The sequence below is a fragment of the Diaporthe batatas genome, assembly GCF_019321695.1.
Source record: "Diaporthe batatas strain CRI 302-4 chromosome Unknown Contig00005, whole genome shotgun sequence".
In the NCBI taxonomy this organism is placed as follows: Eukaryota; Fungi; Ascomycota; class Sordariomycetes; order Diaporthales; family Diaporthaceae; genus Diaporthe; species Diaporthe batatas.
The window spans coordinates 2,153,155-2,168,004 of NW_025408552.1; the positions used below are offsets into that span (position 1 = coordinate 2,153,155).

Genomic DNA, 14,850 nt, shown 5'->3' on the forward strand with positions numbered 1-14,850 from the left:
AGACCTCAGCTGATCCACGGATGACCTGGGCCTGCAACACAGACTGGAGACAGCACGGTGGTTTCGTGGTGGCCTCGGAAAACCCCCTTTACCGTTCCTCGGGAATTCTGGCCATTTCAATATTTCTTTCTAGGAATATGCTACGCATAAGAGCCATGCTACCCCAGTGCCAGCGCTTGGTCTTCACTCGCCCTTTCGGTGATTTGAAGTGACTTGCACTGGACAATTCCATCTCGCTTACCATGTACACAACGGAGCAAAGGAGGCCACAGACCCCAGTAAGCCAGATAATCGAGGATTATGCCTCTATAGTATCAAAGGATGAGTCCATTCACACGAGGCCGGCGCCGCAAAGCTACCAGCTGGTCAACGTCCACCAGCCGAACGGTAGTTTGACAACAATAAGACGCAACCTATCCGCAAGGGACTCAGGCGAGAGGCGACATGTCATCGCGCCTACATCTGCACCAAGAGCGGCAAAAGGAGCCTGCAGAACCGTGCTCGCCCGCTCTTCAGACGGCAGTTGGAGGAGAGTCCAACGGCCCATTCGTGATTCGGAACTCTTTATGAGGGCACGAAACCAAGCCATCGATAGCGCGCCAATTGCTCGAACTGTATCGGACAGATCCTCGTCGATATATGATGATGATGCGAGCCGGGGCACGATGCTCTCCACCATAACGATGGTCGAGACAGCCTTGGCTGAACAACAGACCTACCAGAGGACAAGAGGCGTCCAAGTCCTCGGGCATTCAGCAAATGGAAGCTCTGCGACCGGAGCCAGCGGTAGATCAGGAGACATTGAGATTGGACATATCGATGAGGACGAGCACCTCGAACGGAGTCGAAGATACTCGGCCTGTAGTCGAAGATACTCGGCCGGTGACTACGGGGACGCCGGCGGTCATGGCGAGGGATTCGAGCGCGATGAACACTCTGCCATCCATCGCAGCAGATCAGGTAAATCCATACCACAGCTCTCATAAAGTTCAATGTTAACAAAGTAGTATAGCACACGAGAGCTATAACACCGCGGGTGGCAGGGCTGCATTTCGGGAGTACGGCCCATCGGCTCCGGTAACACTGCCCAGCCCACTGGCCGCAGTACGATATTCAGACGACAGCAACAGTTCGATTAGATCCAAAGATAAAGCTCAAAGTCAGGCAAGCGACGCGCACTTGGGAAACTCGCCGGGGGAAGCTGCTATGAAACCTTGGCTGCAAGACCTCGTCCGCGTGTGCTCCTATGCACTGGCAAGCTGTAGCGTTGTTTTACCTACAGCCTTTGTTGCCTTGAGCATCGCGGTCATCTTCATGAGAGGGCATCCGGTGCTCTCTAGCTGGTCTTCAGTCGAAGATCTCGTCGAAATTGCCGCTGCTATCTGGCCCATTGTCTTCGCTACAACAGTAGCGCAGTGCTTCAAAGCCGGACTTGTCCTGCGCGGGATCGGAAGCTCAACCGGACGGGTCAGCGGCTGCGCGAAGCGGGATCTAACGTTGCCTCGCCTGGAAGCTTGGTGTCTACTCGTGTTCCTGGTTTGGTGCCTGTCACCGATTGGGCCTCTGGCAGCAAGGAACATGTACGGAACCACCCAGGAGACCCTGAAAGGCAGCCGCGATGTTCTGTATATGGATAATACGGGACGCAACCAAGTATGGGATCCTAGATCAGCAGAAATGTTGTCACCAAGAGGCCGCTCCGAGTTGATACAAACTATCGGTGCCAAGTACATCCGCAGTCTCTCACAGGACAACCTCGACGCACCCCTCAACGAACCGTTTTCCATTTACTCCCCGACAAGATACACCTCCGTCGGCACTGTTGTGTCGCCCAAGTCAATGAAAGACGGAGGTCTACCCCATGGCATACGTCGTCGCGACGAAATGGCCGTTCATAACCCCATGGGCGTGCCCGAAGCCGTAGCTCTCGAGGCGCTGAATTTCTCGATGACCGCGTCTGCTTTCAACTTCCAGTGTGGAGATTGGACGCTCATGACGAGATATCTCTCCAACCATACCTCGTCGGATCAGATATCCTACAGTGCTTCCCAGACTCTTGGACTGAGCATGCCCGCTCATGATGATTCAGGAGCTCCACCGACGGTGCGGTTCGTTTCATTGAACAGGAAATCAGTCTCCAGCAACACCACAACGCTGAGAAGGAGACGTCTGGGTGCCGCAAATCTGACTGTTGACCAGTGGGAGTACTCGTCGATCAGCTGCAGCTATGAGCAGGTCTTCTACAATGTCCCCATGCAATGCAGCAGAGACAGCAGTGGTAGTATCAAGTCGTGCAATCAGTCAGGAGCTGCGCAGCTGATGCCTTCTGACGGCACCCTCAAAACGCCCTTGGGCGATTTTGCGTTGGACTTTGTCTGGTCCGGGAACTTGCCCACGACGGATATGACTGCAACGGCTAGTAAGTGCTCCACAACTCTGTCCGTGTAGGTGATTGCGAAACGGTCAAAGAGAATACTGACAGCATCCTAGCTGAGCAATATATCCAGCGGGGCGGTCCAACCGACACGAGACGATTTATCAGAGCAAGGGACGTCCGCAACCCCAGGTTCAACCTCTCCGCAACCGTGTCTCCAGATGAGTTTTCGCAGCGCTTCGGCCACTTGTTCAGCACCTGGGTCGGGTTGGGCTACTGCCCACAATGCTCATCAGACGTTGTGGCCAACAGCAGCTCAGTCCCCGCCAATCTCCAGCCTCGCTACAAGAAGGTCTCTTCAACGGTGACCTGGTCTGGCGAGCGTGTGTATACGGTCAAGTGGGCCTGGATTGTGGTTTTCATGGTATCCACATCTGTCATGCTCGTTGCTGCAGTCGGTGCCATCGTTGTTGAGAATATGGTCGTTGCAAAGACCGCCAAGCGGAAAACGGCGAGACGTCCTATTTCGAAGGAGGATATAGTTCCGCTGCGTCTTCCTACAATGTGCTCAACTGTCAGTAATGGTCAGAATTCGCCGCAGTGGAGCAAAGCGGTAATGCAGGACATGAATGTTGCCACTGGTAATGGACATTCCTTGGGGGCGTATGGATAGCGAGAGGAATCCCTCACGACATGTTGCTAGCCATCCAATTTTAACGTAGCCGAAGCGATCAGAAAGTATAGAAAAAAGAATATGTGGCTCGCATTGGATCTTGAGACAACGTGTTGCACAACTCGACAAGTATTCTTTTGCAATTGGGCAGTCTTCTAGGGGCTGGTGGCGAGAGCAATGTATATGACAAGTTGTGCCGGAAGATACACGTTACCCATCGTCAAAATTGACCAAGTGCGAAGGGCTCGACCAGCTCCAATAGGAATAGCACGATCTTAGAGAGTCAAAAGAGGTTGGGAGCTGGAATCGAGCAGGGACGGCATTTCTTCAAGACTTCAGGATAGCCTCACGGGCAGAGTGCGGTTTCGAGAAATCGAGAATAAGCGGTATCACGGCAGATCCATAACACCACCTCAACCCTCACCTGACGCATCAGGCTGCGCCATCACGGGCACTTCGATTGCTCCAGAAATGAGAAACTGTGCTTACCACCCACGGAGAGAAGGTTATACTAGTTGACACTAAGTAGTCCGGCCATCCCAAACGTTCGGCATTGGCCTTTCTGCCCGTAGTTCTCAAACGAGGGACTCGCTTGAAGCATCATGGGATCAGTCTGTCGGGACCTACGATTGGTAGATGACGAACAATCTGGTGGGTCAGAGCCACGTCTTCTCCCCGAAAAGGCGGTCGAATTTTGCACCGAGTTGACACGATCATACTTCAGGCACCCAAATTAGCGGCCGAGAAAGGTGATGCCTGGTCATCATTCCACCAAATCAGTATCGCTGCCTGACTATCACAGCACCTGGGACGAGGACCTCGTCTCAAGCGAACGGGAAATGGCTGTTCTGATGGGAAAAGTAAGAGGTTTGCTAAACCAACAAGGCAGCAAGGATTAAGCAATCCCCGAAATTACACCCTATGATGAACAGGGGTAAGGCCAGCCTTGGTTATCTCTTTCTTAGGTTAGTGTTTGTTCTCTTTGCCCAGAAGCTCATAGTCCTGAGATGGTCAATTCTCATGGCGACTGGCCGACTGACTTTTCGGAACACATCGCATCTTCACGTCGGCGTATCATATAGCAGTGAATACTTGAGGTGCTTTGAAGCATTTTGAACTGCTAGTGCTTATGGACGCCGAATTGCAATGTCAGAGCGCATGTGGCAGTTTCGTGGGCATTGGAAGGGCCTCCAAGCAGCATATTGTACCGGCCAGCGAAATTGCAACCAATTCAGCGGCCCATTGGCAGAAGCCAGCGCACCTTGTGACACACGCGCGAGGGGATTTTCATGCTACGAGAAACCTTGCATAATAGCCGACCCGTCAGAAACGATAAATCAGCTTTGATGATGCAAGGCTTTCCCGTCAGGTTGACAGTGAGGTCACTCTACATGGCAAAGCCAGGGGAGGGGGGCTGGGCACCTATGTAGGTGAGAGCCCAGTGTCGGAGTTCAATGGTCGCTTACTAAAGGCAAGCCAGGACAATTGCACTAGGTGCTGACATTGGGAAACATGCAATTGCTGGTTCTCATTTTATTTTGGGCTCTTATGTGAGGCTGCACATCGGGGGCTGTGAAGTAGAAGAAAAAGACAGACATATCGCCCGTGTCGCATAATCGTGTTAGCACTCTAGCTTGGCACTGCCTCGTAGCTGGCTGATTACCTACCTAGGTAGGTACGTAGTAAGTACCTACTTAAGTAGGTATGCATGAGCGTAGAATGTAGAATGGTTGCACACACAAGCGTTCTCTTTGAGAAGACATGCCGCAACAGGGTCTTACACATGTGCGTTTGCGCCGAGCCTGCATATCGGCGACCCCTTCCCTTCTGTATGGGTTGACGCTCAAACCTGACCATTGGCCTCTGCTGCCAGAATCTGCGTAAGCAACCGCCAACTCGGTGAGATTTCCTTTTCGAGCCACAACATACTGTGTTGCCCGACGGTTGAGTCAAATTACTCAGGCTAGGTCTCGAATGAAAGGTAAGGAAAAAAAGATTTTTTTGTATACTCCGTGGGGCTGTACGCATGAGAATACCGGTAGTTGTGGGTGGCTTGCATGCCCGAGTGGCTGTTCCAGATGAGTCACGGGCTTCGTCCGATCTAGTGCTATCACCAAATGCAGACGGTCGCACTGAAAGCCGTTAAGGTGGCAGGCACCTGCTGCCCTCAGACCCACGAGTCCTTGCTACTCCGTACTTGGACTCGAGGTTCGTTCTTGGAGCTTGCAAGCATTAAGCTTTCTGACCGCGTCCTTAGTCTGCCGGGGTGCTTGCCGATGACTCCACCGGCCGCGAAGTGCTTGGGTCCAAGGCACCCGTTTAGCGTGTGGAAAGATGCCCCGTCTTACTCCTGCCGTTGGGTCCCTCTGTGTCCCATTATGCAGGCATTGCAGGGGAGGTGCCGACCTGCGAGCCTCAGGAGGACGTGTCGACGCCTCATGACAGCCCAGGCACACAACTTCTCGTCCGGTTCCCAGGCTGCCAGGCTGCAGGATCAGGCATCACTCGCAGTCCTGGGCACTAGTCCTGGGTGGTGGTCCTATCTCAGTGGATAGACCCTGCGAGCTGACGAGTTCGGCTGGTACTCCGAACTCCGATGCGTGCATCTCTTGGGGGCCGCTAATAACATCACCAGCGGGCTTTCGACCCAGCCTGCGCCGTAGGACCTAGGACTGGATGGGGGCTGTGGACTCGGCGTGCAAGTGTGTGCCAAGTTTCACTACGTCTTCTAATTCTGACTCAACCTTGTATTGGGGAGCCAGGGGTGTGCGGCGCCGAGCACAGGATTACGTCCTCTTCACGTTCCAACATGTCTAACTACTTACTTAGTATGTTGATGGGTGCCACACACACTCTGTCAGGAATAATCCCATTCCCATGTCTGGTGAGACATACAGATTTATAAATATGGACAGTCCCACCCTCCAAGCCTACCATTTGTCTCTTGCTTGCCACCACTCAGTATTACTTGAAGAATCAAACACCACCAAGACTCACTCCAAGTCCAGCTTCTGCGCATATATTATATCCGCGTTCCGGCTGATCACAAGGTCCTTCACAATTCTCACCTCACACACCACCACGGCCCTCAACCAACCTATCCAATCCAAAATGCCTTCTCAGACGAGAGACTACGCTTCGTCGACCTACTCGGTCTCGACCACGTGCTCCTACGAAAAGCCGTCCCAAAAGTCCGCAAAGACAAAACGCTCTTTGAAGCAGAGGATGAAGGACGCCGTCAAGGATATCGGCACATCGCCATTCGAACACGACGAGAGGGAAAAGCAGAGCTTCGCCTGGGCCGCGTCAATGCCGCCTTCAAGGCTCTAAATCAAGAAGGCCCTTGCCGAATGGCGGTGACATGCACCGCTTCTTTCGGCCGTCAAATTCGAAATACACCTTAGCATGGCGTTTCTTGGACTGGAATTTTCTTGATTCCGCTGGCTCCATGAATGGATTTCCAGCTTTTTCTTTATTCAGCAGGACGTCGGCGCTGCTGGCGTCTTGTGTTGTCTATGGGAGTTCTTGATGGTACATCCTCAGTTGTAGGGGACTAGGTCCCCGGGGGGGGGGCGGTTTAACAAAAGGGCCTGGAAGATTTGGGATTCTCCGTGGAAAGACGAATTTTGTCGAGAACAAGATTGAAGGTCGATATCTGGGTTGCTATCGAATGATCTTAGAGAGAGGATCGCGCACCCGCGCACTCAGAACAGTTGAAGTTTTGATGCTTAATTACAATCGAAAATTGGACATTGATGCTTCAGTTTCAGGGTTTCTTTTTTGGTATGCATATGAGTATCAAAAGACATGAATGATTTATTGGCACCTTGGGCTGGGCTGCCTGGCAGCATGTACATGATCGATCGATGCTCGCTCCGAGTACCAACATATTCCTCCTGGTCGAGCCCGAGCTGCCTTTGTGCGAGTGACTACAATACCTGACAATGAGATACGAGTTTATGCTACAAGAGGCGCAGTCCCGCATAACGAATTCAGGCCATCTCTCGGCACGAGGCCGAGGCCAAGTGCCCATACACGTACTGTATTCTCTTTGCACTGTTATTAGTACTGTCTTTTTTTTTTTTTTCTTTTCTGGGTCTTGAGCGTTTACCACTGTATGGAGGCGCTATATACGTTTTGTATGTATGGGGATTAGAAACGAAACCACTCAAAAACAGCACCCAAACCTCTCCACGTGATGCTCGCATGTTTACAACGCTGAGCCCCAACGTGGGGGCGGCAGCGTCTGCATATTAGTGGAGTTACAGAGTACCAACACATTGTATCAAATGACCCAACCCCCCATAATAACCGCGATCTTCGGCATCGCGAGACAATGTTTGTATATTTTTGAGTGCTTCGACTCGATGGTACTGGCATAGGCTGACAAATGTGTGCATTTTGCCCCTGGATGACAAATCTCCTTCCCCACCGCAGTAGCCAAGTTCATCACTCGAATCTCACCATCCCAGGTTTCACGAAAGGAGGCTTGGAAAGCGTGGCTTACTGATGAATGACGATGGGTCCCATGGCTATAAAGCCCCAGAGGGGCTCGGAGAATGGGGTTGCTGTCGAGCCTGAGCGACCTCAACACACCTTCTCTGAACCCCATGGCATGGATTCGTGATTGCTACAGGAGAACCTCTTACATTTCCATCTGATTCAGTCTCGACTACTTGGAATCAATATGGCTACCACCGTACCACCGCAGCACACCGCAGTGGTTATTGTAGCCCCACGTGCGCCTCTTGAGACGGTGCAAGTCGACACCATTGCCCCGTCGACAGACGAGGTCCTTGTCCGCGTGGACTGGTTCGGCTCGACACCTCTGAACCTGCACCAAGCAGATGGCGGGCTGCTCATCAAGCCACCACACATCATGTCTGGTTGCTTTGCTGGTACGGTGGCTCAGCTCGGAGACCTGAAGGACCCTTGCCTATCCGAGTCCTCCAAGGCTCTCAGGGTAGGTGACAAGGTGTTTGGCTTCGCGTTCCAACAGGACAAGCAGCGGCCTATGCAGACGTACATTACCGTCCCGGTGACCTTCCTCGGCAAGATCCCTGCCAACATCTCGGCACAGGAGGCAGTCACCATCCCCAGCAACTTCTGCACGGCCATGCACACAATCACCAAGGACCTGGGGTTGGAGCTGCCATGGCCCGTCCCAGAGAAGTGGGAGTCGCCCGAGGCCGACAAGCCAATCCTGGTGTGGGGCGCCGCGGGCAGCGTCGGACAGTATTCTTTGCAAGTGTTGAAGCACTGGGGATATCGAAACGTCCTGGCGGTGGCGAGCGCCAAGCACCACGACTCCCTGAAGGAGCTCGGCGCGACCGCTGTCTTTGATTACAACAACCAAGACTCGGTCAAGTCACTGTCGTCTGGGCCACACATCCCGTACATAATCGACTGCATCGGCTCGCTGGAGGGCACCCTGAGGCCGCTGAGCAAGATCGCGGGGAAGGGAAGCAGAGTTGCAGTTATGCTGCCCGTTGTTGTGAGCCCGGCGAGTGCCAGCAAGGCGCCGCTTTACGAGATGGACGTGAGCAATGTGCTGGTGGGACAGTGGAAGGAGGGCGTGGAGCTGAGGGGCGTGAGGACCCATTTCTATCAGGACAATGACTTCTTCAAGTATCACTTGCAGCCGGAAATAATGCCTGCACTCCTACAGGGAGGCATGATCCGGCCCAACAAGCAGAGGCTTGTGGAGGGGAAAACGCTGCTGGAGAGGGCGGAACAGGCGCTGTCTCTGTTCAGGGAGGGATCTGTCAGCGGAGAGAAGGTTGTGTGGAGGGTTGCTGATGAGTAAAATGCCGTGCAAGGAAGTACATGCAAAAGTAAAAAAAAAAGGTGGAAATGTCAACCTCAACAATCCAGTGGGTGGCGTATTTGTGTCCCTGACAGCCGAAACAGTTCTAGTCTGTCGCGTCGACGCCTCGTTCCATTTCGTGCGTGGGGGGAGGGGATGCGGCGCGCCGCACGCGGCATCTCGATGGGCGTTCGTGCGGCCACAACGCGTAGATGCGTACGAGGCCGTGTCGTGCTCGCTTCATCCCACACTCATAGACAATTCGGCATTGAAATATCTGCATACTAGGGTCTAGCAGAGGGGTCCAGCCTGGCCAGGCCAATGCCACCCAACCGTCCGAATTAAGGTTGCGAGAGTGGTGTGGGATCGGACAGTAGCACGAGGAATCATTGGTATGCTGGTGTTTGCCCCGGCTTCTTGAGGACTTGGAGGGGCGTGCAGGGGTTGAGGGGTTCCTTCATTCGACAAACGGCTGTTCCTGCTGCACCGGAATGCTCCCCCTAGGACTCAGTCCAAGAGAGCCGGGCGCGCTAAAGCTAGGCGCGCCCGGACGGCCCTGCAGGCCTGTCAGGCAGATCGGCTGCCTCGTGCCCCGTGCGCGACCACCCCCCCGCGTGCCGTCCTTTTGCGCAGGTGAGGTGCCAGCCTGCCAGCCTGCCAGCCCCCTCCACTCGTGCACCCTGGCTCCCCCAGCAACGAGCATACCCCTGGGCCGCCCCAGGAGAGATCTCGAGCCCAATCTGGCTGACTGGTGATGTGCACTCCGGATCGCAGCAGTTTGTTTTTTGCCTTGCCTTATCCCACATGACCTGTCGTATTTCCAAGCAACGTCAGTCTCGGTCTGCTTTTCTTTTTCGACAGAGACACCCATCCTGCCATCCTGTCGCTCTCGCAGACAAGTCCTGCAATTCCTGCTTTGATCTCTTCTCCCCCCCCTCTCGAGTCCCGCCGCTTCCTGCGCATTTCCATTGTTTTATCCAAGCGTTGCATCTCTTTGTACACTGCAAGCTTGCTTGGCTCGACCCGACCCGACCCCGACTCAGCTTGACTCCACTGCCAGTGCGCTCGTTGCCCGGTCAGACCCTCTCCACGCTGCCGTCTTGCGATCGTAAACCCAGTGCTCCGACTCCACTCTGTGCGCCCCAGTGACGCGACTGCGCAGCACTCGACGACGATAATTTCGCTGCGTCGCTGCTTCGTTGCGTCAAGTCGCCGCCGGAGCTGCTATAACCGCTGCTATATATAACCCCTTCGCTTGCAGCTTGCAGTGCCTTCCAACAGCCTCGAGACTGGAGCAAGCAGCACCCCAATCCCCAGCCCCAAACGGCTGTCGCAGACGTTGAGCTGCTGGGTTGGTATACAAACCTATGAGTTCACCATCCGTGTCTGTTGGACCCAATGGATTCAGATGGCCCTGAGACCCAGCCCACCCAGCAGGGTATGTGTCCCACCGTCTATGTTTGGGCCACGGCATTCCTGTGCTAACACTCTGTGCTAGCTACCCAGAATGTCCTCGACCCTCGCCGCCTGGGCAAGCAGAACTCGGGCTTCTCAGATGACGACATCGCCGATATAATATGCCTCCTCCTTCCCTACTCGGACGGCGCCCGCGCCGAGCTTCGCGAGATGGCAATGCGTATGTCTCAACACATGGTCGACGCCGACGATGCGGCCCATCCCGACCTACAGGCAGCTGACGGCCTGAGCCTCATGCCGCGCCTTGTCGGCGAGCATGCCCTGGTCTTGCGTCTTTCGGCGCCAGTTAAAGACCCTGTGCAGGGCTTCACATTCGGTCGGAATCTTGGGCGGTGTGATGTGTGCTTCCAAAACGATCCTATGAGGAGGCTGAGCAACATACACTTTCGGATTTACCTCAACGAATACGGCGTCCTTATGCTGGAGGACTCTTCCATAAATGGGACTGTTGTCGATGGGACGCTGCTGAAGGCCAGGCAAGGGGACAGAGCAAAAACAGGGGAAAAGAAGTTGCCCAAGCGCAGGACCATCAACCCGGGCTCCAGGATACGCATCCTCATGCACGAGGACCAGGATGATCTGGACTTCATGGTGCAGATACCACGCCGGGAAGGAGATTACGAGGAGATGTATAGAAGGAACTTGACTCGATACATGCAGCGCCTGGCACAGATCCGCGCCCATGACGACCCTGTAGACGCGGCCAAGACCATCACAGCTGGACCTGGGGGACATGTGAGTTCAGAGAACCTCCCTGTCCATTTCCTCTGGTCGCTAACAAGCCGCAGCTGGACTTGTTTCCCGTGAACGAAACGAAACAGCCAACACCACGAGCCGCCAGGCGTCAGCTGCGGCTACCCGATGACCCCACACAGGAGGACATGGGGAGACTGCCCAAGGAGTGGAACGGCTCAAACAAGTACAACCGTGTCGGCCGTATTGGCAAGGGCGCTTTCGCAACGGTGTACAAGGTCACTGCGAAGTTCGACGGGAAGCCATATGCCGCCAAGGAGCTGGACAAGAGGAAATTCATGAAGAACGGCGTGCTCGATCAGAAAGTCGAGAACGAGATGAGGATCATGCAGAGGGTGAAACATGTAAGTTTGTGTACCGCCTCCACCGGCACCCCAGTACTAATCAGCTGTAGCCAAACATCGTAGCCTACATTGAGCATATCGACTGGGATGACCGGCTCATGATCATCATCATGGAGTACGTGCCCTATGGTGATCTTGGCAGTCTCATCGCGGATAACGGACCGTTGAGAGAAGAGATTGTCCGCGAAGAGGCCAGTCAAATGCTCAGTGCGCTGTCGTACCTACACGCCAATAACATCACTCATCGTGATGTCAAACCAGACAACATTCTCTGTTATTCATGCCAGCCTTTCCTCATTAAATTGACTGACTTTGGGCTTTCGAAAATGGTCGAGACCGAGCAGACCTTCTTGAAAACCTTCTGTGGAACACTGTTGTATTGCGCTCCGGAAGTATACAACGAGTTTGCCGAATACGATGAGTACGGCCACAGGCATCCGAGGAATAGGCAGCGCCGCAGGCCCGTCGGTCAGCGATACGACCACGCTATTGACATATGGTCACTCGGCGGCGTGCTGTACTTCACCATGACAGGAGAACCTCCCTTCCCGGCCAAGAATGGCATCAGTTATACCGAGCTTCTCCACCAGATCATGACCAAAAAGCTCAACACAAAGCCACTGGAAAACATGGAAATGACACAACTCGGTATCGACTTCTTGTTGCGCTTAATGCAGAGACGTCCAGAGCAGCGTGCAACGATCGAGGAGCTTCGGTCTCACCAGTGGTTACAGGGGACGGGCTTCTCCCAGCAATCAAACGAGGAGGACATCGACGAAGGCCTCCAGAAAGAAGCCTCTCAGTTGAGCTTACAAGACAGAGATTCTCCATCACGGAACCCTGTCGGCGATGATCTGACCGACGACGACGACGTCCTCAATCTGGAGCAATATGCCGGTGAAGGCGTCGACGGCGCGCATTTCGATGGCTACGAATCTCAAAAGGAGAACTATACATTTGGTCAGATGGAACAGCAGCGCTCAAAGCTCTTTGGGGAGGTGAATGGGTCAGCTGTCGGAAGTGCAGGGGTCATTCCGTCCACTCGTCTGAATTTGCCGGATTCGGTAGTCAGTTTGGACAGAACTGAAATTCTCGATCCCGAAGGCAAGGGCAGCTTCGGATCGGACGATTCGACGCCTCGGCAGACAAAGAGATCACAGCCTACCCCACGAGCCACCGTTCCAGCAGCTCTGACACAGAGTAATCGATCTGCCAGTCGCTCCGTAGACGACATCAACAACATGACATTCGACCCTGAGTCCCAGGATCTCGAGGGCGCAGAGTCTCAGTTGGAGCATCTTAACATGAAATCGCTGCATCCATCGAATGGACTGTCTTACATGAGCAGCTTCAATACTAGCAAGAGGAAGCCCGGATACGACACGAGCGATGAATTTGACAGCACTCCAAGGGCGCGACCACCGGTCAAGAAACTCAGATCCGACAGCCTGTTTGACGATGCGATGAGCTGGGATGAAGACAGCGAGCAGGGGCTGTATGCTCAGATTCCACCGCTGCCTCGAGTCAATTCGCATAGGCAGATTGATAAGCCCGTGCACAAGTCCACATACTGGGATGCGCGAGACGAGCGAAGTTGGCATCTCAGGTACCCAGAAATGACCCAATTACAACACGATGCGTTCGCTTCAGCGGCCAAACAACGGGGTGAATCTTTTGCTCCAGGAAAATCCGCGCTCTGGGACCTGGCGATGAAGCATTTCCCTCCGGCAGCTGGACAGACACCACCACCACCGCTTGAGCGCCGCAGCAGTGCATCCGACTCCGAGTCAAGAGCATCGGGACATAGGTCTGATGCGTCCAGCGACAGACCACTGAGCTCCAACGATGCGGGCAATGAGGACGAGGATATGCCTGACACCCTTCAGCCGGACCACGGCACCATCATTCCGGCTCAAGCGGATCCACCGCTGAACAGAGTTGTAGCTACCCTCGATTCGGCGGAGGGGTCCGTCATATCTGGTATTTCGGTACCGATCAATCAGGCTATGATTTCCTGGGGACGAGCCCCTGAGAACACACACATCTACACACCAAAGACGGAGTCCAAGGTTCCGAAGTATGCTATGAAAGTCATACTCTGGAGAGACGGCTACGAACCATCCAAGAACTTTCGCCCATGGAACAATGCAGCGGATGGCTTCTACTTCTACATTTCCACCAAAGCTACCAACGGCATCCAAATCAACAAGACCGTTCTGCCATCTGATGAGCCAAAGAATCCTAAAGGCCCCTCGAAGAACTGGATCAGACTGCATGATGGGGATCTAGTAACGTTCTGGAGGTCCGGCGATGGCGACGAGCAGCTCAAAGCGAAGCTCGTGTTTCACTGTAGCTGGGGTGGTTCATCACAACCACGGGCCACAGCGGCCGAGTTGGTCGCGCCCGAGGCTGCTAGCTGCTTGGATGTGTCTTGTCGTAAGGCCGAAGACCGCATCAAGAAGCTAGCGGAATACGACCACAGCCTCGAGGAGGCTGACATTGATGCACTGGAGCGTCACAAGAACATCGAGAGGGAGCGGCTGCGGTCGCAAAATTTCGAGAGTAAGCGTCTCGAGGCTTGCCGAATGCTGGCCATGAGGGCGAGTCGCCGGAGCTCACCGGCATCTGTCTCGCCCATCGTCCCACCATCATCGGCGCCACCAGCTATCATGACTGGTGTTGGCGCGATTCCACGGCACAGAAGTGTCCCCGCCCTCAAGCACGCAACATCGGGTCTGGACGCGCGCGCGTTGCAGACTATGGCTGAGGAGTGAGGCAGGCTTTGGTGATAACGGCTTGTATTCTCGAGGATATCGGCAGGCAACGTCCGCTTCGAATTTCTCACAGAATATACGACGTAAGACGCAAGACAGCTCGCGGAGGTACTGAAGAGTATCAATTGATCCGAGCAGATTACACCAGACGGTTTGATTTTCGGTCCAACAAGCATCGACTTATATATCCACAAGAGGCTGTATGTGTGTTGTCACTTCGTCTCATACAAATTTTTTCCAAGGGACCAAAAAGTTCACAAGTGTGTATAGAAAGAAGCATAGCAGGCGGCGGTAATTGTTATTATTTGATGAGCGGGGGTCGTGTATCCTTGTATCTCGGGTCGCTACTGAGATGCAACATGGCATGGAGCGATAATAAGAGATCGCATTCAATGGTCGCGGCGGGTCCCGGGCAATCAGACATACAAATAGCGAGGAAGATAGTCTGTATCATCGAATTTAATGCACTGGGTCATTTTGAGTCCATACCTGCTAGTAAAGACAACCTGTCTGTAGGTTCAACAAAGTGAAGGTACCGTAATTGGGAGTCACGTGCGACGCGTATCCCTGTCGCGTAGCGTCGTCCTGCCGGGCGCGTGCGTCTGCGGGTGTTGCCGTCCCACCCCACCTGGAAACAGCAGGCATCGGGC

At 54.0% G+C, this 14,850-nt stretch overlaps 4 protein-coding genes across 4 annotated transcripts; all 4 read left to right on the forward strand.

The window, feature by feature from the left end:
- Window positions 1–242: 242 nt before the first annotated feature.
- Window positions 243–3,047, forward strand: KVR01_005119 (uncharacterized protein; the record flags this gene model as incomplete). Its single annotated transcript, XM_044783266.1, has 4 exons — window positions 243–960; window positions 1,013–1,104; window positions 1,165–2,419; window positions 2,491–3,047. 4 exons carry the CDS (start codon window positions 243–245, stop codon window positions 3,045–3,047), a joined length of 2,622 nt encoding a protein of 873 aa, XP_044645564.1.
- A 2,558-nt stretch (window positions 3,048–5,605) lies between these two features.
- On the forward strand, window positions 5,606–7,015 carry KVR01_005389 (uncharacterized protein). Its single transcript, XM_044784080.1, has one exon. It carries the CDS (start codon window positions 5,925–5,927, stop codon window positions 6,375–6,377), a length of 453 nt encoding a protein of 150 aa, XP_044645834.1. The 5' UTR covers window positions 5,606–5,924; the 3' UTR covers window positions 6,378–7,015.
- A 345-nt stretch (window positions 7,016–7,360) lies between these two features.
- On the forward strand, window positions 7,361–9,044 carry KVR01_005084 (uncharacterized protein). Its single transcript, XM_044786124.1, has one exon. The coding sequence runs from the start codon at window positions 7,735–7,737 to the stop codon at window positions 8,851–8,853; it is 1,119 nt and encodes a 372-aa protein (XP_044645529.1). The 5' UTR covers window positions 7,361–7,734; the 3' UTR covers window positions 8,854–9,044.
- A 491-nt stretch (window positions 9,045–9,535) lies between these two features.
- On the forward strand, window positions 9,536–14,681 carry KVR01_005225 (uncharacterized protein). The gene is made up of 4 exons (XM_044791436.1): window positions 9,536–10,291; window positions 10,352–11,064; window positions 11,118–11,426; window positions 11,477–14,681. Exons 1-4 carry the CDS (start codon window positions 10,252–10,254, stop codon window positions 14,198–14,200), a joined length of 3,786 nt encoding a protein of 1,261 aa, XP_044645670.1. The 5' UTR covers window positions 9,536–10,251; the 3' UTR covers window positions 14,201–14,681.
- Window positions 14,682–14,850: the final 169 nt, after the last annotated feature.